The sequence below is a fragment of the Canis lupus genome, chromosome 4 (genome assembly GCF_011100685.1).
Source record: "Canis lupus familiaris isolate Mischka breed German Shepherd chromosome 4, alternate assembly UU_Cfam_GSD_1.0, whole genome shotgun sequence".
NCBI lineage: Eukaryota > Metazoa > Chordata > Mammalia > Carnivora > Canidae > Canis > Canis lupus.
In genome coordinates, this window is record NC_049225.1 from 67,320,867 (window position 1) to 67,348,461 (window position 27,595).

A 27,595-nucleotide genomic window follows, 5' to 3' on the forward strand; every position below is an offset into this window, starting at 1 on the left:
GTGATCCATACAAATTCCTTCTTAAATATGATTGAATTTATAAAACTCATTGAATTCTTTTCAAGAAATTCATAGAATTATTTTCATACTCATATTTTCTCATTAAATGAATATTAAGATCAAGTTTAAAAAGTATTAAAATTAAGAAACTTCTAGAGGTGCCTGAGTTGGTTAAGCATCTAACTCTTGATTTCTGCTTGGATCATGATCTCAGGGTTGTGAGAATGAGCCCCATATCCGGCTCCATGTGCAGTGAGGTGTCTAATTGAGATTTTCTCTCATCCTCTCCTTTTGCTACATGACTCCATGCTTGCTCTCTCTCTCCAAAAGTAAATCTTTAAAAAAAAAGAACTTCTAGAAAAATTACTCATTTCTAAAAACAGCTTTAGAGGCACCTGGCCGGCTTACTCAGAAGAGCATGTGACTCTTGATCTCAGGATCACCCACACTGGGTGTAGAGATTACTTCAAAAAAAAAAAAAAAAAAAAAAAAAAAAAAAGGAAGAAAGAAAATAAAAATCACTTTAACAACTATAACTAGATAGCAAAAGAATATTTCATTGGCCTCTCTACAAGACTAAATTCAAAAAGAGTGATTTAGCTTAAACTAAATACCAATGGGTAAAGATATACCAGAAAGTTTTACAATATATTATACCTCACTGAATGAATCAGGCCCAATATGATCATCTGAAATCAGTAAATTCTCAGATTCCATCTTACTGAGAAAAGAATCAAGCCCTCACAGACAAAATAATAACCACACCCAAAAAAAAATTAAGGGGAAACCACTAAAAATATAAAGAACAAGAACACCAAGATGAAATGGTTTTACCACAATTTTTTTTTTTACCACAAAATTTTATAATGATTCCAAAAAGCACTTAGTATTATTTACTGGGATGATTCAAGAGCATGTGATCAGATGAGGAAATTCCTGAATTTCTAGCCTATAAGGCATCAAATTAAGACAAGCTCAAGAAAAACCCTCTGCTGGGATCCCTGGGTAGCTCGGGGGTTTAGCACCTGCCTTTGGCCCAGGACGTGATCCTGAAGTCCCAGGATCAAATCCCACATGGGGCTCCCTGCATGGAGCCTGCTTCTCCCTCTGCCTGTGTCTCTGCCTCTCTCTCTCTCTCTCTCTCTTTGTGTGTGTCTCTCATGAATAAATAAAATCTTAAAAAAAAAAAAAGAAAAACCCTCTGCTTTAACAAGATCATAGTATATTTAACAAGATAGTAGCAAAGAGATTAAAAATACAAATTATAGAATACATTTATCCAAACCAAAACAGAGCACTAAGATGACAAGGTTAATTTTTAAAGTAATGCATATTATGCATTGACTCAATGGAAAATATAGCACATAAAGATATTCTGAACTACAACATTTGCACATAAAGAAATGTCATTATAATCTAACACAATTTTGCACTGAGCACTGCTGTTTACCCAGTGCCCACTTCGTCCTCTTGTCACTACTCTGATTTCCATTTTCTCCACATCAATGAACTTCAGGAGAAATGATCTCAGAAACCATTTCAGAAGCAGGCTTGGCTGGCCTAAGGGTAATCTCACAACCTTATTAGTGACTGGTTCAGAAATTCAGATGTAAGCCAAGGAGCATCTCATTGCCCTGTCTCTGTGAATTGGCTCGGAGATGGGCACTAACCCAATTAAGGCCAGTAAGGACAAGGGAAAGTGGGACACCTGGGTGGCTCAGTGGTTGAGCATCTCCTTTTGGCTCAGGTTGTGATCCTGGGGTCCTGGGATCGAGCTCGGCATCAGGCTCCATGGGGAAGAGCCTGCTTTTTCCCTTTGCATGTTTCTGCCTCTCTGTGTGTCTCTCGTGAATAAATAAATAAAATCTTTAAAAGAGAGAGAGAAAGAGAACAAGGGAAAGTTTGCTAAGGGCTTCTGAAAAAGAAGTCTCCTTGCTCTTCAGGAGGGAACCATCGGAACTGACCTGTCTTGCACTCTGGATTTTGTGTTATACACACCAGAGGTCTCAAACCACGGCTGCCTTATATATCACTGAGGATACGGCCAATTCACAGAGCAGGGCAAGGTCAGAGAACACAGGGAGAGCACAGCTAAAGCCCCCTGATATCAGCACACCTATCCACACTTATGACTGTACTTTCTTCAGAGACATAACCCAAGAAATCTCCTTTCTTGTTATTTAAAGATTTTATTTATTTATTTATTTATTTATTTATTTATTTATTTATTTATTTATTTATTTATTTGAAACAGAAAGACAAGAGTGAGCAAGCATGAGCAGGGGAAGCAGCAGAGAAAGGAGAAGCAAACTCCCCACTGATCAGGGTGCCTAACACAAGGCTCAATCCCACAAACCTGGGATCATGATCTGAGCCGAAGGCAGACGCTTAACCACTGAGCCACCCAGGCACTCCAAGAAATCTCCTTTCTTGTTTAAGGCAGAATGTGTTGGAATTTCTGCTTCTGGCAGCCAAACTTATCCTAACCGATATACACCAAAGGCTCTTTTGGAATTCCAAAACCACAGATGGGGTTAAAGCACTGCATCTTAAGCTATAAAAATGCTACAGAAAAGGACAAATTGGTTTTTTTATGCATATATGTATACCTATGAGAAAAACAGATAATTGATTATGTAATAGACAGGAGGTGGCAAGAAACTGCTGAATATCTGATCCACTGATCCATCATCTACTGGGTCTGTGATTTAGCCAGCCTCACGGTGCACGGAGCAACATACTGACTCAACCTCTCTATCTATGTTATCGCTGGCTAGGCTATAGACAGCTCTGTTCATGAATAGAGATTCTGACCCATGCTTAAAAGAGTCAAGCAGAGTACTTTACATGTGAGTTCTATCCATAAAACTAGAGAAAAATTTTCTCTACACAATTATTTGTATAAGGAACCAGAGAGAAAGTCAGGCCAGCAAAACCTTGGCTTTCACAAATCGAATGCTGTAAGATATTTCTAAATGTAATACTTACGAAATATGATTAGTCAACAGCATATTTCAGCAAATTAGAGAAATCCCTAAAGATTGGTTTGAAGAAAAAAACCTAAAAACAAGCTTTTACCTAATTATTAAAGGACACATTTATAAAAATTAAGGATTATCTTAATAATTTACCTCTCATAGCTGCAAAATTCTGTATAAATAAAAATCAATTAGTCAAGATTTTACCAGGGCTCCATAAGCAATGGGAATTCTTAAAAAACTAAAGCAGCCTACTGCTTAATAGCCTACTTAAATGGTAGCACAGATAGGAAATGTATAATATTCTTATATAAATTGTAATTCTTTGTGTTCCTTCCAACACATGTTTAGATGTACCTTTGCTACCAAAATGCCTCAAAAATTGAAGCAATGAAGATTTATTACATGTTCTAATTTTCCTAGTTTTATACAATAATTAAAAGATTTTTTTAAAGATTTTATTTATTTATTCATGAGAGACACAGAGACAGAGAGAGAGAGAGAGAGGCAGAGACACAGGCAGAGGGAGAAGCAGGCTCCATGCAGGGAGCCCGACGTGGGACTCGATCCCAGATCTCCAGGATCAGGCCCTGGGCTGAAGGTGGCGGCACTAAACCACTGAGCCACCCGGGCTGCCCCATAAAAGATTATTTTTAAAAGTAAAAATAATACTGTTTATTTCCCATGTTATTCAATTTAGGTCAGAATGGGATTAATTGACAAAACAGCCTTAATGAAATGCACATCTTCAGAAAATACAGTTTTTCAGGACCGTCTCAGACATTTCATACAGTCCTTGAGAATGTCTGAGCTTCCTATTTAAAAAGTCAACGGGCACCTGGGTGGCTCAGTCAATGAAGTATCTGAAACTTAATTTTGGCTCAGGTCATGATCTCAGGGGCATGAGATGGAGCCCCAAGTTGGACTTCATGCTCAGCAAGGAGTCAGCTTGAGATTCTCCCTCTCTCTCTCTCTGCCCCTCCCCCAGCTTACACATGAGTGTACACTCTCTCTCTCTCTCTCAAATCTCTTTTAAAAATTTAACTTTCAGTCCCAAGCAGCATCTGCAAGACCAGGCATCCACCAATGGCAGAAAAGAGGATGATGCTCTATATGCCAGGCCCTACACTGGATTTTTTTTTCTTCATCAGGAATCAGAGATTCAGAGAGACACACTAGCTAGCTATTAAGCCATGGAACTAGAATCTGAATCTACTCTATTAGGCCCTAAATCCAAGATCTGATCCCCAGTGACTGGATTAAACATAGACAGACAAAATTACAAAGTGAGAAAAAGGAAAACACTAATAGCTGTTCACCAAAATCCATGTGTGTTTTAGGCTGAACTGTGTCCCCCGAAAATTCATATGTTGAAACCCTAACCCCTAGTACCTTAAAATAGGACTATATTTGGAGATACGGCCCTTAAAGAGGTGATTAAGTTAAAATGAGGCAATTAAACTGGGCCTTAATCCAATCTGACCAATATCCTTAAAATAAGAGAAAATATGGATACAAAGAGACTAAGACCATGTGAGAACACAGCAGGAAGAGAACCATCTACCAGCCAAGGACAGGACTCAGAAGAAACCAAACCTGCCTACATCTTGACCTGGGACCTCCAACCTCTAGACTGTGAGAAAATAAACTTCAGTTGTTTAAGGTGGGATTTTGTTATGGCAGCCTTAGCAAAGCAACACAGCATTCTGTTCTTCCTGGGCACACAGCAAGGCAACAACTCCCAGCTTCCTTCACAGTTAGCTTTGGCCATGTGACTAAGTCTTAGCCAAAGAAATGGAGCAGGAGTGGTATGTGTTATTTCTAGATGTCTAATGCACATTCCTCTACTTCTCTTTCCCTTCAGGCTGGCTGGAGGACAGATAGTGCCTAGAATGCCCTTTAGTGCCTCACAATGATGATGGCAACACTGTCATACCCAAATCCCCATGTGAAGGAGAGTTGCCCACCAATGTGTCCACCACCCATTACTGTTAACTGAGCAAGAAGTAAACTTCTATAATGTCTGAGCTTTTGCACTGCTTTCTTATAGCAGCTAGACCACCCTAACACGGAGGCACAAGAAAGCATAGTGAGAGTAGAAAGAAGGAAATCCTTGTGGTGGGCCACACTAGCTGTTAGCAGTAATTCCATCCGGGGGTTCTTCTCCAGAGACAGCCTCAGCCTCCCAATCCTTTTCAATTCAGGGACTGCCAGAGAGAGGAACACAATGCTTCTAATCTTGCAACATACTTTTGGAGAAATAACAGAACAAACCAGAATATAATTCTGTGCCATAAATTTTCCTAACAGAACATTTGTTAAATTTGGCCCAATAACTCACTAAGTGTGCTCAAACACACTCTAAGAAGTCATGACTGATAAATGGTAATGGAACACTCCCCAATCTTGGCATCTTCCTCTTGATGACAAGTTGCCCTGTCCGTGTTGAAAGCTACCAAGAGGTGTGTAGACAGCCTGTGGTTACCAACCCTTGATGTTGCAACATTTAAGTGTCTTCCTCTGTCCTTCAAAATTCTCAAAACAAATGAAACTTTGTAGAAGTAATATTACAAAATTCCATACAGTCATACAATACGTGTAAGGGAGGGGAGGAAGACAGATGAATTAGATCAGTCAGTAAAAAAACAATAAATAACTCAAAAAAAGTCGGAAACGACTGATCTATAGAGCTCTGTACTACTGTAAGACCATTATGGTTACAGAGAAGGAAAAGACCAATCTGATAAATGAAACTTTATTCTAGGCAAAAACTCTGTAGAGGCATCAAAACAATATTATCTTTGTAGAATTTCATAGATGGAAAGTACATCACTGTATCAATCATTCTCTTGCCTGAAAGAACAAGTTTGAACATTACTGTGGAAAACTATTGTTTTGTACTATATTTCTATTCTTTGGGATAGATAGATTTCAAAAAGACAAGTAATGTCAGATGGAGACCCAATGCTGATTTTCCAGGAGACAGCAAAATCTCTCCAGTTTAGTGTCATACGCGTAAGGCCTTTGCACATTGGGGAAAACAGCTCCTCCCAATTCTCCAGAGTCATATAAAATTATCACAAGCATCCTTTGAGGTATGTATTCTATAGACCTTATCTAATATAGATAAAAACTATTGTTTCTATAATCTGGATTGTGCCTAAAAAGAGATCCATATATTTATGGCCTAAGGTATTACCATTCCTAATCAAGCAATGAATATCTTCCTTCTGAGCTGATAGACACTAACTCCTCGACAGACCTCCTACTACGTCCTAATTCTATCTCCTGAGAGGCCTGCCTAACTACCTCAAATTGCAAACTTGGCAAGTGTCCTAGTTCCGAAAAGTGAAGGAAGGCAGGTTCCCAGTTTTAAGTTAGCGTTTGCAGTGTTTCTATCCACAAGTGAGCCAACAGAGTGTTCTCTCTCTCTCATTCCTTGAATAGCACTAGAAAAATAAGAGTCTATAACCACTAAGACCTAAGAAAGGCACCCAGAATGATGCAAGGCTCTATGGTAAGCACCCTGCATGACAGTAAGAAGCCTGATTCTTGGGATCCCTGGGTGGCGCATCGGTTTGGCGCCTGCCTTTGGCCCAGGGCGCGATCCTGGAGACCCAGGATCGAATCCCACGTCGGGCTCCCGGTGCATGGAGCCTGCTTCTCCCTCTGCCTATGTCTCTGCCTCTCTCTCTCTCTCTCTCTCTCTCTCTCTCTCTCTCTCTCTCTCTGTGTGACTATCATAAATAAATAAATAATTAATTAAAAAAAAAAAAGAAGCCTGATTCTTGTGCTGCATGCCCAGGGAGACGGGGCCTTAACTAAGGGGGATGAGACTGGGAGTCCTGGGATTCCAAGCCTCAGGCAGAGTGCTGTGAATGCAGAAAGAAGAGTGTTTATGGCTGAGTAAGAGACAGCAGAAACTATGGAGGAAGTGGTAACTGGGTTAAGCAGGATTTCGAAGGGCAGGGATAGCATTCCAAAGAGAAGGAAAAATATGTGCAAAGGTCTGAAAGTCCTTGGCCTATTTGAAAAGATCATAGCAGCCAGCACTACTGAAATCAGGCCCAAGAGTGAGAAATTAGTTTAACATGAGGTCCAAAGGCTAAATCAGAACTAGGAACTAGGGGCACCTGGGTGGCTCAGTGGTTGAGCATCTGCCTTTGGCTCAGGTCATGATCCCAGAGTCCTAGGATTGAGCTCTGCATCAGGCTCCCTGTGGGCTATGGTGGTGTGCTTCTCCCTCTGCCTGTGTTTCTGACTCTCTCTGTGTCTCTCATGAATAAATAAATAAAATCTTAAAAAAAAAAAAAAAAACAGAACAAACTAGGAACTAAAAGGCAACAGATACATTACTAAGGAGCATGAACTTTACAGCACAGCGCTCAGGGATTGTGACCCAAGCCTGATCACTTTAGGTGCCTCTATCCAATGACGCTGGGAACACACGCGGTCCAAGTCATTGCCATTTGCTAAACAAAACCCCAGGCTCTCCAGTAGCTATAGTTCACTTGCAAAATAAGGGCAAGACCTGAGAGGGGTGAAGGGGAGAATGGGAATGCTGGAGGAGCCTATGATGCTTACAAGTTTGCAGTGAGGCAGTCATCAGGAAGGTTTTAAATGAAGAAGGTTGTCTGTCAGAGTAAATTTAGCACGTGCACCACAGTACTCCTAATTCTTACTGGAATTTAGGTGAAATGTGCCTAACACAGACACAGCGCTAAACTACTATGATTCCTCCTCACCTTCCCTAAATTACCAATCCCATTTTCAACCTGATTCTGTCTGTTTCATATTAAATATTCCTGGTCTAGGTAAAGTCTCTCTGAAAGGGTTCCTGAACAATAAAGATGCTGAAAAATCTGCTGAGTCTCAAAAAGTTTAGCAGAAAAGATTACGAGCACAACCTGAACATGACCAGAAGGTGGGGCTGCCTTACTTTCTAATAGTAGCCCCAAAGGAAAGTTGGGGGCTTTTCCCGTGTATGCACAGCACTACAAAACAAGACTTATCAGCCCTATCCTGAAGCTACCTATGTCACATGACACTCTAGTCTCTAACTCTTCACTCAACCCAATCTAGGGAGTTCAGACAATGGAACAAGTACGTGATACAAAATACCAGGTGGGTGGCACCTAGGTGGCTCAGTGGTTGAACGTCTGCCTTTGGCTCAGGTGGTGCTCCTAGGGTCAAGTGCTCCTGGGATCCCGTGATCCCATGCTCCTAGGATCAAGTCCCTGCTTCTCCCTCTGTTTATGTCTCTACCTCTTTCTGTATATCTCTCATGAATAAATAAATACAATCTTTTAAAAAAAAATACCAGATGGCTTACTAGCAAGCTACAGAAATCTTTCATCCACATAAAACCTCCATAAATGCAATGTATTGTTCTCTCAAGCCCACAGACTGAGTGCCCCTTGGAGGAACAAAAATTTGCCAAGTCCATAAGGTTGCTACCTGAAGCTAGCTGACTACCCATGCCCCCTCGGTGTTCTTATCCACAACAGATCTTTAGTGTCACCTGCCAAGCACCCGTGTCCAAGCAAAGTCAGCATGACGGTTTCTGACATTTGACTTAATCCCCTTTGGATCCACTCAAGGAAAACTTGAGAACAGCTTCCATTCCAAGAGTCTTTCAGGAGCTCAACACACCATCAGGCGACCCACATAAAAGCTCAGGACATAAACCAGTAAAGGTACAATGCCGAAGACAGTTTTTCAAAGGGCACTTGTGCCTTTATAGAGTATTTTCATCTTTTTGTTTTAAACACTCATGCTTTCAGGTCTTGGTCCCCCAGGAATAGGAAAGATCTTTAGAAAGGTCATCTTCTTCCTTATAATATTCTCATTAACTTTTCATTTTTCTTTTTTTCTTTTTTTTTTTTTTTTTGGTTTTCAAAAAATAGTAACAGAAAGACCAGCCCTCTGAGTACCAGCTCTGGACCAGTCCACTGGTTAAGGACTTTGGCTAACTTGAACATGCTCTGAGGAGATCATGGCTTCAGAAAAGACAGAAAACACTAAAGGCTCAGTGGAACAGATTAGCAAAATGTCTTCAACGAATCCTCTTTAAGACTATTACACAATTTGACCTTTTAGCAAAGTACACTTACTATAAAGTAATTATTAAAAAAATATTATTAGGAAGTGTAGGTCCTAAAAGTCGGTATGCATTTTATATAAGAAGTCTTGAGTCACTTGACCAAAAACATCAAGCATCACTTGACCAAAAACAAGCTTATGGCCACATCATTTACTCCGTGAGGAAATGTTTTAGCACCCTCTACTGGCCACTTGTCTTATCTAGTCAACTCATAACCTCTCCCCAGTGTGCAGCTAACTTCCAAAGGTCAGATGGTGGCTACAGCAAAGGCCACGCCATCCTTCCTTCAAAGCCACCTGTGCAACAGCTGGGCCAGAAGCCAACACCACAAAAGGAAAGGACAAACTCCTTAAATGCTCTCCTGCCACTACTTGTTCACGAGTCCTATCATACTGGCTGATTTCACCACCACCACCCTGAGCCCTTGGCTTGCCTAATCTGCATCCACTTCCAGTAACCCATCCGGCCTCATTTCTACACTCACAGACTCTTCTATGGGCTGAGCCTATACCACTAGCCCATCCCATCTGCTTCATCTAGCCAGCTCTGGTGGAATGCGGGGTCTGGGCTTACCTATCTGGTATCACCCAGGTAAACAGAAGACAGAAAGAAGAGCTTAGGGGAGAGATTTTCCCCTACACACTCATAGATATGATGTCAATCAACTGCCCGCCCTTGCGTGTATACTATTCATCTTGGGGGTTTGGAGGAAGATGCCAGAAGAGAACTTCTCCTCTCCCACAACCTCATGACAAAACACACAGTCCCCTAGAGAAAGCAAGGCTCCTTTAGTAGGATCTAACACAAGTAACCATTAAAGCTGTAAGCTCTCATTATCTGGCCAACTTCCTTTCATAAACAAAAATATCAGAGTCAGCACAGTATTCATCATTCAGTAACAGGAGGAAGAAGAGGAAGGGTGAGACTATAAAAAGTTTTCGGAGCATTTCTTCACTCCCAAGTCTTGCTAGAATAAGCTACTGCTTACTGATTAATAAATTCTTACTGGTTTGGGATCAATCATCTACTGAGTGAAAAATATTCTTTACAAGAGGATGTGGTAAAGGACTGAAAAGTAATTCCTGCCATCAAAGAGCTTGCAATTTGGTTGCAAAGACCAAACATGCCAAAGGAAATAATTAAAAAGTGATAAAGTGTTGTTTCCTTTAGTAAAAAATATATATCGGAAATTCCACAAACACACACACACACACACACAGTCCCCTTCTCTTTCTCTCTCATGTATAAAAAAATGATTAAAATATTAATAATGGTCATCTCTGCAGTAATTTCAGGACTACTTTTTTCTTCATATTTTTCAGTACTGTAGGAACGTCCTACAATAAGAATGTAGTATCTTAAAAAGAGAACAGAAGTTAAAAACCAATTTATCAAAGGTATAAACAAAGGAAACTGCTTACAAATATAATATGGTATACAGAGTATGATCTATGAAGACAGTTACATAAAAGTATATGGAAAAAAGACTGGAAGAAAATAGATCCCACTATTAATGATAGTTTTTCTCTAGGGGCTACAGTGATTTTTGTCCTTTCTGCCTTCCATGCACTTTCTCATTTCCTAGAAAGTAAGTCATTCTTTACTTAAAAGAAATTCAAATGTCAAACAACTTTCACCCTCATTTTAAAATACCATTAGTAAAAGTGCTTTACTGATAACCATGCACTTAACAACATACCTGGAATAAGTGCTGTGCTGATGAGGATATCCACCTCCTTGCACTGTTGAGCAAAGAGTTTCATTTCAGCCTCGATGAACTCTTTGGACATCTCCTTTGCATATCCTCCTTGTCCCTCCCCAGATTCCTTCAAGTCCACCTCCAAGGGCTCAGCACCAAGAGACTTAAATTGCTCCAAAGCTGCAGCTCTGGTGATAATTGAAGTGAAAGCAGTGGTTATTTTAGGCCCTTAAGAAAAGTCAAGATCATCTTTTATATATACATTTTGGGTTTTTTTCAGTTTTTATTTAAATTCCAGTTAGTCAACCTTCAGTATATATTAGTTTCAGGTGTACAATATATAGTGATTCAACACTTCCATACAACACCTGGTGCTCATCACAAGTGCCCTCCTTAATTTCCATCACCTATTTCCCCATCCCCCCATCCATGGTAATCATCAGTTTGTTCTCTATAGTTAAAAGTCTATTATTTGTTTGCCTCTCTTTTTTCCCTTTGCTTGTTTGTTCACATGTGAGTAAAATCATATGGTATTTGTCTTTCTCTGGCTGACTTCTTTCACTTAGCAGAATACACTGTAGCTCCATCTATGTCATTGCAAATGGCAAGATTTCATTCTTTTTTATGGCTATTGTAGATAATAGGCTGCTATAGACATTAGGGTGCATGTATTCCTTTAAATTAGTATTTTTGGAGAAAAAAAGAATTAGTATTTTTGTATTCTCTGGGTAATGACCTAGTAGTGCAATTGCTATTTTTAACCTTTTGAGGAACTTCCATACTGTTTCCCACAGTGGTTGCACCAGCTTGCATTCCCACCAACAGCGCAAGAAGGTTCCTTTTTCCCCCCACATCCTCGCCAACACCTGTTGTTTCTTCTGTTGTTTAACCATTCTGACAGGTGTGAGGTGATACATCATTGTAGTTTTGATCTACAATTCCCTGATGTTCATTGCTGTTGAGCATCTTTTCATGTGTCTGTTAGCCATCTACATATCGTCTTTGGGAAAATATTTATTCATGTCTTCTGCCCATTTTTTAATTGGATTGTTTGGTTTTGGGGTACTGAGTTTTAAGAAGAGCAAACTATATAAGCAAAACTGGAGACTTTCTTTTGATATCTCTGACTGGCCTATTTCAATTATTTCCAAAAGTATGTACCACTTCTATATTTTTTTTCTGGAAAAATAAAAACTATAGGGAATTCCAATTTCTTCTTACTTCAGTTACAAGGGAATTTCACTACTGATAACTTCAACAATCAATTATGTTTCTTGGGCCCCCACTGTCAATGATGATGTAAACTCTGACCTACATTAAGATTTTATTTCATTCAAAACACTCAGGTTGAGGGGTTTTTTTTATTTTTAGGTTGAGGCTTTCATTTGTAAATGTTCTGAATTATGGGAATTCCTCTCTCATGAATGACCCTTATAAGTATTTTAACAAAGTGATTTTTGTCCCTAGTCTTCATTAAATTGTGTTTGAAAAAAACAACCTGTAAACAGTATTTTAAAATGTGACGAGCCAACACATTTAAATTATGTAAAAATACATTCAGTTTAAAAAAATAAACACTAGGGGCACCTGGGTTGCTCATTTAAGCATCTGCCTTCAGTTAGGTCATGATCCCAGGGTCTTGGGATCAAGTCCTACATCAGGCTCCCTGCTCAGCCAGGAGTCTTCTTCTCCCTATCTCTCTGCCTGCTGCTCCACCTACCTGTGCTCACGCCCTCTCTGTGTCAAAATATTAATAAAATATTTTTATAATTAAAAAAACAAAAAAGAAACAGTACCATGAACTGTGTACTGGTCGGATAATCAGCCAACAAAGATCTCATCTCTGTGGTGGACAGTATGATTAACCTGCCAACATCTACCCCACTACAATAAGTACCAAACTGCCCTGATGACAATAACTTCAGGTGCTTGTTAAAACTTTAAATTCACAGGCCCCGTCCAAGACCCAGTGAATTAAAATCTTGAGCAAAAAGGCCAGAAGCTTTATTCTTAGCAAGAGCTACAGGTAATTCTGGCCATCAGGGAAGTTTGGGAAACTGTCATCTGAGTCCCTCAGTCCGGAGCAATTGTCACAGTCAGAGAACAGATACAAAGGGTAGGACACAGTTGAGCAAGAGCTTCTCACCCTTTTCTGCTGGCTTGAACAAGGACGCTTGTAGCCCAGATTGCCTGGGGAGGCCAACATGTGACACAGGGAAATTAGCCAAAGCTGAGGACAACAGAAAGAACAGAAAGAACCTGGTCCTGGATGGCACCAATGAACCGCTGACTCAAGTATGAAAGAGGGAGTCCTTCCCAGGAGTTTTCTTTTAGGAGAGCTAATACAGTTTCTTAGAGCTTAAGCCAGTTTGAGTGTTTTCTATTCCTTACAGCCAAAAGGATACTGCTGTTTACAAAGTTTTAGAAATGGCTACTATTTTTAATGAAATAAGATAAATTTAAAAGGATATCAAAAATAAAATGACATATGTATGTGAGTGATCACAATTTTGTTCAAAAGGTATCTACATAAATATCTGTAAGAAATGATGCCAAAAAATCATTAGCAATTATATCTAGCTGGGAAAATTCTAAAAGGTATCTTTACTTTCTTCTTTATGTGTCTCTATATTTTTCAATAATGAACAAGTATAATCAGAAACATAAATGCTATTTTGGAATCTTTGCCTTCAAATTAATTATCATTAATAACAAGTAACAAATTGTAAGATGTGAGTATTTTGGACCCCAATTTCCATTTCTAGGAATTTATCCTAAGGAAATAATGAAATATCTCCAAATACATATGTTTTTACATATATGTACATGCAGTATTGTTTATATACACCAAAAATATCCATTTATAGAGGACTAATTAAATAAGTCACTGTACTTCCACACAGAGGAATCCTATGCAACCATTAAATATATTTGTGGGTAAGTAAAGATCTTCCCGATCTACTGTTAAGTTAAAAAAAAAAAAAGAAAGAACAGTTAAACAGTACTATTAGTAAATATTTTTAATTAATGTGTAGAAATATGGGACACCTGGGTGGCTCAGTGGTTGAGCATCTGCCTTTGGCTCAGGATGTGAGCCTGGTCCCAGGATCGAGTCCCACACTGGGCTCCTTGCATGGAGCCTGCTTCTTCCTCTGCCTGTGTCTCTACCTCTCTCTCTGTGTCTCTCATGAATAAATAAAATCTTTAAGAAAAAAAAATAATGCGTAGAAAAGGGAACATATCCTAAGATGCTAACAGTTCTTTCCAGGGAATAGGCTATTTTATTTTCACTTTTTGTACTATTTTATATTTTTCTGAATTGGGGGAATAAGCATGTATTATGTTTATGATAAGAAAGGAAATGTTATAAAATTGATTATATCTCCTTATAATATGCAAAATAGGGCTAATTATCCCCACATCATAGAGTTTTGTAAAGAACAAAACAAAACAAAGCATATAGCACAAAGCATATACCTGGAAGATGGTAAGCATTAGTACCCATGTCTAAAAACTACAGCTCCTGACTTGCCAATTATTTCTGTGAATAAAGCTTTATAAGAACACACACACAAAAAGGAGATAAAAAAGTAAAGCTATTATATTTCTAAACTTCTCAATATAGGGATTAGGTAGGATGCTCCCTATTGTTACAAGGGGAATCTCCTAGTTATTGTTTGAAAAAAATTTAAAAATCACAACCCTTTAGTATCACTGGGCAATGAGCGACATGTCCTTGGGTTTTTAAGATGTTTATCTGAAAATATGTATTATGCAATCTTCCAACAAGAATTTATAACTAAGTATGCCTTCTAATACATTTGGATTTTATATTTATATATACCAACCCCTAGTCTCAAAATAGTGATTAAGGAGCTATAATCCTGGGCAGCCCGGGTGGCTCAGTGGTTTAGCACCACCTTCAGCCCAGGGTGTGATCCTGGAGACCCAGGATTGAGTCCCACATCGGGCTCCCTACATGGAGCCTGCCTCTCCCTCTGCCTGTGTCTGTGCCTCCCTCTCTCTCTCTTTCTCTCTCTCTCTCTCTCTCTGTCTCTCATGAATAAATAAATAAAATCTTTAAAAAAAAAAAAAAAGGAGCTATAATCCTTAGAAAAGTATCCTATCAGTTCAGCCACATCTTCGTTGTGTACTTGAGCTATCCTAATAAACGATTAATGGCATTAAGCAATAGCTACCCTCAAGGTATCAGCTCTGTACAAAATCTAAACCAATGACATAAAAATATCTAATAAATTTTCAGTAGCTGACCCAACATCAAGTTTCAAATCAACTCTAAGTCAAATACACACATGTCCACTTTAATTTTATTGTCACTACAATGAAAACTTGCACAACCTCCTCTCTGGGTTTGGGTGTCTTCAAAGACTTCACATCAGCAAACATTAAAAATTAAAAGACAGCACTAATGACAAGTTTGACTCTGGCTATCCCTGGCTTGCATCCTGGTTACTTCAAAAATGCTTTTTCTCATGTCAGCAGGACAGCCTTCTATCCATACATCACTTCTCTAAACTCCAGTTAAGCACTGGAAACCATATTCAATGAAACATTCCTTATTCCAGAAACTCACATTCTTTCCAACTTTGAATAGCTGCAAATTTTTTTGGTCATTCTATATTCAAGATTAGCCAGGGTATAATTCTTCTACTGATCTCAGCTCATATAACTACATGTTTCAACCTCAAAATAGTATTCATACATATAAATGATAGCAATTCTCAATAAGCATTTAATAAAATCAGTATCTAATATCTTCTGAAAGGAAGGACAATTTTAATCAAACTTTTCTTTAAAGAATTCTAGAAAACACTGATATGTCAGTATCATACAATGAACATAATTGAGTACTTTCACCTATGGGCTCTACTCTTGCCTAATCAGCTTTATCTGCTTCCATTCATACAATGCAGAGCATACTCTTCACCTCCCTGCCCCGTCTTCTCCAAAATATCTCCTATGTTGACTTTATTTTTTTAAGATTTTATTTATTCATCTTAGAAAGAGACAGTGAAAGCAGGGGAGGGGCAGACAGAGAAAGAACCTGAAGCAGACTCTGCACTAAGCATGGAGCCCAACGCAGGGTTCAATCCCACAACTGCAAGTCCATGACCTGGCTGGAACCAAGAGTCGGATGTTCAACCAACGGAGCCACCTAATGCCCCTATGCTGACTCTTTTAAAAGTAAACTTTACACCCAATGTGGAGCTCAGACTCACAAGTCCAAGATCAACAGTCGCATGCTCTACAACTGAGTCAGCCAGGTGCCCCCAAAATATCTCCTATACTACTCTCTTTCTTCAAACTCACAGATATGTTGGTTCACATCCTACCTGACTTATAAATGCATTCTGAACAGAAACAGGACACGGTAGCAACATATTACAAACTCAGGACAGGAATAACTCTGGTCTCACTGCTAATCCACATAAAGAAACAAAACTGAACGTGAGTTGTTCATTTTCAATTCCTCTGCTTTTTAAATTATTTCTGCTATATTTAGTCCGGGTCCTTAAATTTTTTTTCCACTCAGTAATATTATTTTTCCACTTTGAGTTAACTTTGGAGGAGAAAGATTTTTTTTAAGATTTTATTTATTTATTCATGAGAGGCACAGAGAGAGAGAGAGAGAGAGAGAGAGAGGCAGAGATACAGGCAGAGGGAGAAGCAGGCTCCATGCAGGAGCCTGACGTGGGACTCAATCCTAAGACTCCAGGATCACACCCAGAGCCAAAGGCAGGCGCTAAACCACTGAGCCACCCAGGGATCCCCTGAGAAACATTTTTTAAATGTGAAGAGCTTATAAAGCAGTTTTCAATGTATAACTTCCATTTATAAATTCTAAAGACAGCATAGCATCCACCTGAAACAAAATCTTTTCCCTTAAAAGCAATCACTAGTAAAGCACTTACCTGGTGTCAAATCCTCGAACAATTGCACCCATCGACTTTGCTGCACCTGCAGAAGCAAGCCCAGCAACACCACCACCAACTATCAGAATCTAGGGGGGAAAAGGCAGAACGGAATGTTTTAATTAAAGTTCGTCATCAACTAATTATGAAAAACCATCAGCTAATAACAATCAGCGAGTGGTACACTGAGTGCTACACGATTAATTCAGTAATACATCAGGTGGTGCTGATAGTGGTGATCAGCCCTCAAATATACTGAGTGGCTAGATAACGCTTTAACTGAACCACCACTATTTTTAAAAATGTATCAAAGGAACAACTGCTGGCAAAGGCCCACAGCCTTCACTCAAAACAGTCAGACAACCAACATCTCCATGTGGAAGCCACATACAGCATGATGAGCAGTACATATAGGTTAAAGATTACCAGGTCTTCTCCAGTGTATAAAAGCTACCTGTACTGAAATAAATTCCCAGTGTAGCATTCTAGCTACCTCTCCCCTCTCAGAGGTTAAGGTTTCTCTATGTTCATAAAATATCAAAATAAGTTTCTTTTTTTTTTTTCAAAATAAGTTTCAAAGATGGGTACAACTTTGCCGAAATATCTACCCTATATTTAGAGTTCAAATGCTTCTGAAAGAATAGCAGGTGACCAACTACGGAATTGTGAACCAACATGAATGAACTGCACCCAAAATCCAAAGCAATCTAACAAATCTCCCTAACCATGGAAGGGTCAGAGCCAAGAAAACCAAAGGATTCCTCAGAAACAAGAGTCTCCCCGCCTTCTAAGAAACACAATAAGGGCAGTGTTGTCTCTAGTCTGGAATGGGCCTTCCAGAGAAAAGTTCTATTATACTTCCCAGTCAATTAAGGCAACTCCTTGTTGCTGTGTAAAAAAAAGAAAAAGCCACCCACAGAAACAGTGAAGCTTATAAATTCCCACCTACCCATCATGCCCACATCTCCTTCTGCCTCTTTAAGAAGCCTAGTCAAACCATGCTCTGGTGGCCCCTAAGCAGTGTTTCAGAGCTCATGTGAATTGACCTTGATGGTGATTGTTTGGGGGCCAAAGGGTGGGGGGAGGAGGGTTACTCCACAGGAAAGGGGACAAGGAGGGACCAAGAGGGCTCTGGGCTCCAACGCACCAACCCCACTCCACGCTATGAGAATGTGAAATAAAAATAAAATAAGTAAAAATCACAGGACTAGACCAAGTTATCCTGAAGCAAGAAATAACAACAAAAACCCATAATTTAAAAGACATAATTGCACAATAATAAAGCCATGTAGATCTTACAACAGGAATTTATTCTTTCTCTGCAGCATGGGAAGAAAAAGAGGGATTAAAGGTCAGTCAAATCTTGACTTGCCTACCAACTAGTTCCGGGTGACCCTGAGCAAGCTGCTTAGGATCTATAATAAAGCAAAGCCTCCCACATGGCAGTTAAATTAAATGTTGGAATCTAAAGCACTGATTGCTAACTGGCACACCAAAGACTTAAGAAACAGGGGAAAGGCATGGGAAAGGAATGACCTTTAGGAATGTTCTTAATCACCAGGGTGCCTGGGTGGCTCAGTTAGTTAAGTGTCCAACTCTTGATTCCCTTAAATGTCATGATCTCAGAGTCATGAGATTGAGCCCTGTGTCAGTCTCTGCACTCAGCAGGGAGTCTGCTTAAAATTTTCTCTTGCCGGGATGCCTGGGTGGCCCAGTGGTTGAGCGTCTGCCTTTGGCTCAGGTTGTGATCCCAGGGTCCCAGGATCAAGTCTCACATTGGGCTCCCCAGCAGGCAACTTGCTTCTCCCTCTGTCTCTGCCCCTCTCTCTGTCTCTCTCATGAATAAACAAAATCTTAAAAAATAAAAAATCTCTCACCCTTTCCCCCTGACCCTTCTCCCACTCACACATATACTCTGTCTCAATCTCTCAATAAATCAATAAATAAAATCTTAGGGGGAAAAAAAAAAGGAATGTTCTTAATTTCCAGTCATTTAATCTATTCCTTGGCTCTGCCTCCCCATCTCAGTTAAGGGCACTAACTGTGCACACAATTGTTCAAGCCAAAACAGAGAGGTCATCTTGAGGCTTCCCTTTGCACACGTTTCCACCTCCAATCCATTAGCAAGTACTCTTGGTGTTAACCCCCAAAGACCTCCCAATCCATCTCCTTCTATACAGCTCTATTGCCACTCCCTTCCCAGGGCACTATTTCCACAATCAATTCCAAATAGATCTTGCTTTCACTCTTCCCCCTACTATCCATTCTCCCACAGAACTTCCAGATGATTTTTTTAAATCTTCATGAGCTACTAGTAAATATGTATATAAATTAGTCTCTGTCCCCTGTTCCTAAGTGAGAAAAGCACTAGGAACATTTTTTATTCTATTATCTGGTCTTTGACCCCAGTTCATGACAAAAAAGTTCCTAAATCCCTTGGAATCTCAAGGATCATAGCAGTATCTTTTGTTCTACTGAGCTGACTCTTGGTGGGCTCCCTGGATGACAGCTGATCCAGAAAATCTAAGGTTAGCAGCTAAGAATTTTTAGCCCCACCTCCCATTCTCCAGAGAGAAGGGAGGGAAAAGTTGTGCCCCTATGATGAAGCCCCTTTGAAAATCCCAAAAGTACAGGGCTTGAAGAGCTTCCAGGTTGGTGAATGCATGGAGGTATGAGGAGAGTGGTATGTCCAAAGAGGGCATGGAAGCTCCACGTCCCTTCCCACATACCCTGCCTCAGGCATTTCTTCCATCTGTATGATCATCTGTATCCTTTATCATATCCTTCTATAACAGACCAGTAAACAGGGAGAAAACTATTTTCCTGAGTTCTGTGAGCAGTTCCAGCAAATTAACTGACCCCAAGGAAGGGGTCCTGAGAATGTCTGAATGATTTATAGTCAATCTGCAGAAGCACAGGTAACAACCTGGACTTGCGATTGGCATGTGAAGGGGCGAGGAGGACAGTCCTGGGACTGAGCCCTTCACCTGTAGATCTGACACAATCTCCAGGTAGACAGTGTTAGAATCGAGTTAAGTTAGAATGTAGGACACCCCACTGGTGTCACAGAATTGCATGGTGTGGAGAAACCCCCACACATTTGATTACCAGAAGTGTCAAAAGTGAAGTGTTCTACATCAAAGTAAAGGAGAGACCTGAGCAAAAATGAGTTTTTCCAAACAATTCTGAATCAGATACTTCCCTCATCTGTAAGAGTATCTGAGCAAGACCTGAAAGAGAAGCCCAACATCATCCAGCCCCAACCTACCTTTCTACCACCAGATTACTCTCTATCTCTTTCACCACACTCCAGACCAATCGCCTTTTTTTATTCTTCTCCTTCTCATCTCAGCACTTCATATGTGCTCTTCCCTTTCCCTGGAATCCTAAATACCTGGTTTCTTTCTTGCCATCCTTTAGGCCTCGGCTCAAATATCAAAGGAGATTTCCCATTGCCACAGTGAAAGCAGCTTGTTCCCAGGACTCACTACCCCATCATCCTGTTCATTTCTTATATTTTTTTTAAAGATTTTATTTATTTATTCATGAGAGACACACACAGAGAGAGGCAGAGACACAGGCAGAGGGAGAAGCAGGCTCCATGCAGGGAGCCCGACATGGGACTCCATCCCGGGTCTCCAGGATCAGGCCCTGGGCTGAAGGCGGCACTAAACTGCTGAGCCACCCGGGCTGCCCTGAAACTTACACTCTTGTAGGGGCCTCAAACAAATAAATATATGAGATTACTTTAAACATAAAAGAAATGAGTGTAAATTTCACATGGCAGGGATCTTGTTTACCTTATTCATTCAATAGCTCTCAGGACAGTACCTGACATATTGCAAGCCATCAAATGACGGACTGGTAGCTCATTCTAGACAAGTAAGAACCCTCCATATTTATAGGAAACCCAAATAAAATATTATTCGATCTACCTTGATAGTTACCATGAAACTATTTCTGACATGTAACCACAGTCCCTTAAGCTGCAATTTAAATGTTCAGTAAAGCCAGTCTCTTTTCGACCTTCTAAAGAATGATTGATTCTCCTTCCTTTAAGCCTCTTGGTTTCTGTTTCACTTTTTAATCTCGTATATATTCAATGTTCCTCTCAGTTTCCGCATACTTGAGGAAAGAGTCTAACCGAAACTGAGTAGCAGATTTGTTCATCAAAGCATTCAGCCAGTTTAAAAACAGCATTCAGTTTCTGGCCATCATGCATGCCAGACCTATCCTTATGAACCTGACAAAGAAGTCAAATGTAATCACTCCAGAGGCACCTGACTGGCTCAGTCGAAGAGCAGGGGGCTCTTGGTCTCCAGGTCATGAGTTCGAGCCCCACATTGGATGTATAGATTACTTGAATAAATAAGTAAATAAACTCAAAAAAATAATAATCACTGCACATAGCACATCTCTGTGCCTCCCGTTGCTAAATGTACTTGCTATATAACCTGGCCTCCACTTAAACCACTTGCCATCTTCCTCACCTGGCCCGTTCTTAAAGCAATATATCACTAGATTCCTCAAAGCTGTCAATATCTTTTTTTTTTTCATTTTTTTTCTAGATTTATTTCATATGAGTTTATATAACAAAGTACTTAAGAACTGGAAGCACTGAGTAAACCTTAAACCTGTACCTACAGACATACTCTTCAGTCTTATTTCCTATCCCCAGACAATGTGCTTATATTATCATTTAATGTATGTAGAGTTGAAGGATTACAATGTAATCTATTTTTTCACCTAGCCACCCCCACCTCTCATGGACTGCTCCTCTCTGCTTTCAATCTTGATTAAAGAAACCACACCCTTTCCCTCTGCCAAGTACCTGAATTATGCCACCCCCCGCCCCCCTCCACTCTTAACCCTTTTTTTTTTTTTTTGAAAGTGAAAAAACTAAGACAGTCTTTTTCTATGAACGAAATGTCACAGTTGGGAAATCAAGAGTTTGCTAAACTAAGACAATCTTTCCTCTGAATCAAGTGTCACAACATTAGAAGTGGAAATCAAGAATTTACTGAATGGTATTTTGAAACTTTTTTAAAAAATTAGTAATAAACACACTAAACAGAATAAGTTACCCAAAACCCCTTTGAAAATTCAAGCTAGTAAGTCAAAATCAAAAACAAAAACCTAGAACTTCCAGAAATGCCCAAATTCCTGTTGTCAAGCAATCATAAGCAGCTCTGAGGCTCCACGAAATATTTGTATGTGCCAGAGGGTTATCAGCGTGAAGTTAACACAGAACAAAACTTCTTAAATAACTGTATTTTAGTACTTACTACACATACCCTCACCTTTAATTAAGTCATACTATGAAGAAACATTAAAAGTCTCACCTACCTTAGCTGGAGGAACTTTTCCAGCAGCTGTGATCTGACCAGTAAAAAACCGCCCAAAATGATTTGCTGCTAGGACAACAGCTTTATAACTGAAAAAGTAAATAAATATTTCCATAAAATGGAAGATTTTAGACTCATATTAAGTCACAAATTAAACTTTCATAGTCAAAAAATAATCGCTAACATTGTATAGTACCTACTACATGTCAAAAACCGTTCTCAGTACCACATGTATACCCGCTCCTTTAACCACCCCAACAATCTCATGGAAAGGTACAGTTATTGCTTCATTTCACAGGTGAGTACACAGAGATGAAGAGACTTGAGAGTCACTTGGCTAGCAAATGACAGAACCCAAAGCCTAACCACAGCATCCTGCCACCAGAGGCACGCTCTCTCACCCATGATGCTCCCTGGCCTCTTCACAGAAAAATACTGCACAAGGTGAGTTGGGGTGAAAAATGCTAACAATGGTTTACATTGGGTGCTGAAACCACAGATATTTCAAACTTTCTGTTTTACTTCATTATACTGTTCAAATTTTCTTTGAGGATTATGCACTGTTCATATAACAGGACAAAACTTCAAAATGAAAAAAAATCAGATTTAGCTATATGCTTGTACCTCATAAAATTCCACCCTCAGAACAAAAAACCCTTCATTTGATCACTAATGGTTGAAAGCATGGGATTCTGAGACAGAGTACCTTCAGTGCAGGTCCCAATTCTAGCTTTGTGACCTTGCATACATTTCTGTAACTGTCTGACCCTTGGTGCCCTCATCTATAAGAGCATCTGTCTATTAGTGTCGTTATGAGGACTACATGAAATAATGCAGGTAAAGAGCTTAGCACAAAGCCTTCAACAGTAACTGCTTGGTAAATATTAGTGTTTTTGGCTAAAGAAACTCTCTGTGCAACAAAAACTAGTAAAATATACAATCTTTCCACAATCAGATATTTTCAACATATTAGACTAATTTCATTTTCAGAACATTTTATACTTAAAAGGCACTTCTGTACACTCTCATGGGATAACATACATAGAATTAAAATCGTAATGCAACTATGTAATAAGATCTACCTGCTAGCTGACAATAAAACATTTCCCTGATTCTATTTTTTATAAAATAATACCTGATACAATAATTGATGCAAAAGCATAAAATGGCAACCACTATTACTTTAAATTAAGTCATATTACAGCAGGTAAACAGTATTATAGAGATCACATTACGTGTTGGTCTTATTTCTGAATCCAAGTGATAGAAATTTTCAGAAAGCAAACATAATAAAGATTCAAAGGCCATGTAAGAAACTGGAATTAATAGTTTAAAAGATTCAGTTACTATACTGAAAAAATAACAAAAATGATACAGATTACACAGGAAATGTACATGAAAATGCTGGTGGTGGGCAAAAGTGTTAACAGTTTGTCCTTTTTTGATAAGAGCAAAAAGGCTCAGAATGAACATCAGCAAACTGAAGGAGTGGTTCTTCACTGTAATATGGCCATGTGTGTGAGTTAGATAATGATTTATCACATATTGTGTGGATAAGTAGCTAGAAGATTCACCTCAAACAGTACTCTACACATCTATCAGCTCAGGATATAAGAGAGTGATTCTTTAAATTGTGCCCCACGGATCCCCAAAGGCTCAAATATCAGCCAACTCTGGAGCCATTCTGGGTCGGCTAGGGGATAAACATGTTTCTGGACACCCCTCCATCCCCCAATTCAAGCAAGGCCACTCTGCTCTTATTAGATTTGTTTATATTGCCTCATAATATTTCATTTCTACAAAAGATTCTACAGTTAGAAGCCACTGATCTAAAGCCACTGGCTTTGACAACCTTTCATACATGTGCATTTCACAAGACAAAATCAACAGCACTATTAAAAGATTACACTGTACACTTTCTATAGAAAATTTTTAAGTCCCACAATACATAATGTAACTTTTCTACAAACTAAATAATATGGCAAAAATTTTGTCCTCTGGTATATACTTTGTATTACAAAAAATATCTGAATCAATCATTTGCCATATTATAATAAGGATAACAAAATATGTTTTTAACCTGTCCATTTTGTTTTCTGCTTTTCTATCAAAAATGAACACTTGAAACCCAAAGTAGAATCTATTTGCTCTATTGGCCTATTTGATATGCTACACCTCAGATAGAAAACCTTCAGTTCACGTGTCAGGTTGTAGAAGACTCTATTCAAATTAGTCTCTCAAACACTGATTATTTAAATTATTTTGATTTGTTGGTGCCTCGTTCATATTAGCAAATTGTCACTACCAATAGCTTTCATGCTTAAAATCTAATTCAACCAGTCTCTTGTAGAAGAGTTGATTTCATAAGCATCATCAATTTCCAGATTTTTCCCACTGGCTAGGCAGTCAGCAATACACTACACTCATAGAGCTATTCCCATCCCTCCCCAGGGCAGGCATGATTCCTTAGCCAGAGCCACATTCCTCGAGCAGAATGCACCTTAGTCTCCTCTCAACACAGGGCTCCAGCCAGTGTACTGGGAATGCACGAGTGGCGGACAAAGATAAGACATATTAGCCCTCAGTTAGCAATATGGGTTTTTTTTTTTTAAGATTTTATTTATTTATTCATGAGAGATACAGAGAGGCAGACACACAGGCAGAGAGAGAAACAGGCTTGCTGCAGGGAGCCCGATATGAGACTTGAACTCCCAGATCCAGAACTCCAGGATCATGCCCTGAGCCAGAGGCAGACGCTCAACCACTGAGCCACCCAGGCGTCCCACAGTATGGGTTTTGACACCTGATGAAACTCCCTCAAGCCCAGACATTTTCCCTATTCATTAAATATCATGAATTCACCTAAGCGTGCTCACTTCGGCAGCACATATACTGAATTTACCTAAGCAACCTAATTAAAATGGTAAATGCTAATATGCATATGCTGGGTTGAACCATATGAAACTGCCAATACCCAACCATCTTTTACTTGTAAAAAAAGAATTTGTGGTAAGTAAACTTACTGTGGTAATCATTTCACAATAAACTAACATATTGAATTAATATGTTTATGTCTTAAACATATAGAATGTTACAAGTCAATCATATCTCAAAAAAACTTGAAAAATAGCCATTCCACCTAATATACCTGTATACACACATATCCACACATATATGCGAGAGTGTATTCCTCAAATAATTTCACAACCATTTGCTCTAATGGAAGGCAATAATGCTTCTACTCATGAAGACTAAAAATGAATGTAGAAGAGACTGCAATATGAAGAATTACTTCCTATAACTAAGAAACAGTAAGATGAGCCTTAAAAAATAAGCACACTCTTGGGGCACATGGGTGGCTCAGTGGTTGGGCATCTGCCTTTCGCTCCGGTCATGATCCCAGGGTTCTGGGATCAAGTCCCACATCAGGCTTCCCACAGGGAGCCTGCTTCTCCCTCTGCCTATGTCTTTGCCTCCTCTCTCTGTCTCATGAATAAATAAAAATCTTAAAAAAAAAAAATAAGCACACTCTCAAAAAGCAGCAATCTCCAACAATTATTACAAGTAAAATCACTGTCAGAAGAGCCACAATGAGCAAATTTCTAGAGTACCATTGTGCTTTTGTTCAACTGAAATGGAAAAGAATCAACATACCCAGCAATGTTGGCCATGGAGCTTAGTGCATCATATCCCTGAGCAATTGTGACTCTTGGAACCTGGTCCATTGCCAAAACTGTAGTTTTTCTTTTAGAAAGTTTATTTAGCAAGTCTGGATTTTGGGCAGGGTAAATAAAGCTAATCAGTGTTCCCGATGTCTTTAAAAGGTCGGCTTCATGAACACCTAATGTTGGATTAACCATGGGGGCTCGCACCTAGAGGAAAAAAAGTCACATTGGTGATTAAAAATATAAATACCTTTATCATATTTTTAAGTAAACAAGGACAATTTAAATAATACGCCATGATGGAAATAACACTCCGGAAGTAATCTTTCAGCAATAAATTTCTGACTAAATTCCTAAACAAGGTAAGCAGCACAAATATCTTTGCCATCTGTCCTCTGACTGATGACCTATGAACTGGTCTGAGCAGAGAGCGTGCTATTATTCTGGTAAGATTAATATATTAGGATAAACATGCAGGGAGTTTTTGTCGTGTGTCCAAAGATTCAATTCTTGCAAATTTTGGCAAGCACCAACATTTGGAGCAGAAAGAAGTTAAGAACATTTTAACCGAGGCACCTGGGTGGCTCAGTAGATGAGTGTCAGCCTTTGGCTCAGGGCATGATCTTGGGGTTCTGGGACCAAGTCCTGCATCCAGCTCCCCACAGAGAGCCTGCTTTTCCCTCTGCCTATGTCTCTGCCTCTCTCTGTGTCTCTCATGAATAAATAAAATCTTTAAAAATAAGAAAATAAAAATAAATTTTTAAAAAGAGTATTTTAACCTAAAATCTCCACTACATACATATATGTCACCTTAAAATTTCAGGCGAATATTTATAGATGAACACAATTCAAACTAGTACCCTTGCTAAATTGAGACTAAGCAAAAAGCTATAATATATTCTGTTACGTGAAAAGTATCAAATAAGCCCATGAACACATACACCATATGTTTGAAAGTTTCGGATGTCCACATCTTGAATCAATTTTCTTTTAATTCCACTTAAAAAGTATTTTAAAATGTGGCTCTTATTTTTTTTTTTTTAATTTCTTATAGCCATTTTCAGGGACCTTAATGACTTCAATGTCTTTAAGGCTCGTAACATGGCTTTACTATCACCAGCTTTTCCTAAGTTCCTACAGGAACACATTCAGGTAAGCAGATTCATTGGCTGGCTTTTAAAATGTGTTTTATAACTAAGTTTAAAAACCAATCTTCAAGGGACACCTGGGTGGCTCAGTGGTTGACCATCTGCCTTCAACTCAGGGCGTGACCCCAGGGTCCTCGGATCAAGTCCCGCATTAGGTTCCCTGAAGGGAGCCTGCTTCTCCCTCTGCCTGTATCTCTGTCTCTCATGAATAAATAAATAAAATCTTTAAAAAAAAAATCAATCTTCAGTTAACATGTATCATTTCCTTAGCTCTCATTTCTCAAAAGTGCTTTTAGGCAAGTAAGCCCAAGAAATTTAACAGCTAAGGGACTTATATTTTAAAAGGAAACAGAAACACAAACACTAGGGCAATACTCTCATTTCACAGCATTTCATCTCAATTTACCTATGAGACACCTTTATTTGTTACTCCCATTTTGGCTGTTGCTCTGGTGATGCATATGATTTTAATTAAGGTTCTGGACTTTAATTAAGACTCTCTGGCAAGGTCTATTTTTCCTCAGTGAGAATCTATAATACAGATTTAATAAAAATTAAAGGACAACTTTGAATTAATTCTACTGGCCCCTATCAAATGGTCAGCTGAGACTGCTGGCATCTAAGTGAGTTAAGTCAATAGAATGTTTCCCTGAATGTGCTTCTTGGATCACTAGTTCCTCAGGATATTAACAGGCTTGACAAAAAATAGGTCACAAGGCCAAAT

The 27,595-nt window shown here is 39.2% G+C and overlaps 1 protein-coding gene and 1 non-coding gene across 5 annotated transcripts in view; both read right to left on the reverse strand.

Moving 5' to 3' along the window:
* Positions 1-27,595, reverse strand: part of NNT (nicotinamide nucleotide transhydrogenase) — a 94,277-nt gene that overhangs the window by 55,778 nt on the left and 10,904 nt on the right. For all 4 annotated transcript variants that reach the window (XM_038535151.1, XM_038535149.1, XM_038535150.1 and 1 more), the window contains 4 exons: positions 25,713-25,930; positions 22,060-22,147; positions 16,714-16,802; positions 10,781-10,968 (listed from right to left, as the gene is read on the reverse strand). In XM_038535151.1, the coding sequence (XP_038391079.1) occupies positions 10,781-10,968; positions 16,714-16,802; positions 22,060-22,147; positions 25,713-25,930 (583 nt within the window). The remainder of the gene's footprint in view (positions 1-10,780; positions 10,969-16,713; positions 16,803-22,059; positions 22,148-25,712; positions 25,931-27,595) is intronic.
* Positions 26,770-26,899, reverse strand: LOC119871705. Its single transcript, XR_005358774.1, has one exon. It is a non-coding gene; the product is annotated as a small nucleolar RNA SNORA33 (small nucleolar RNA).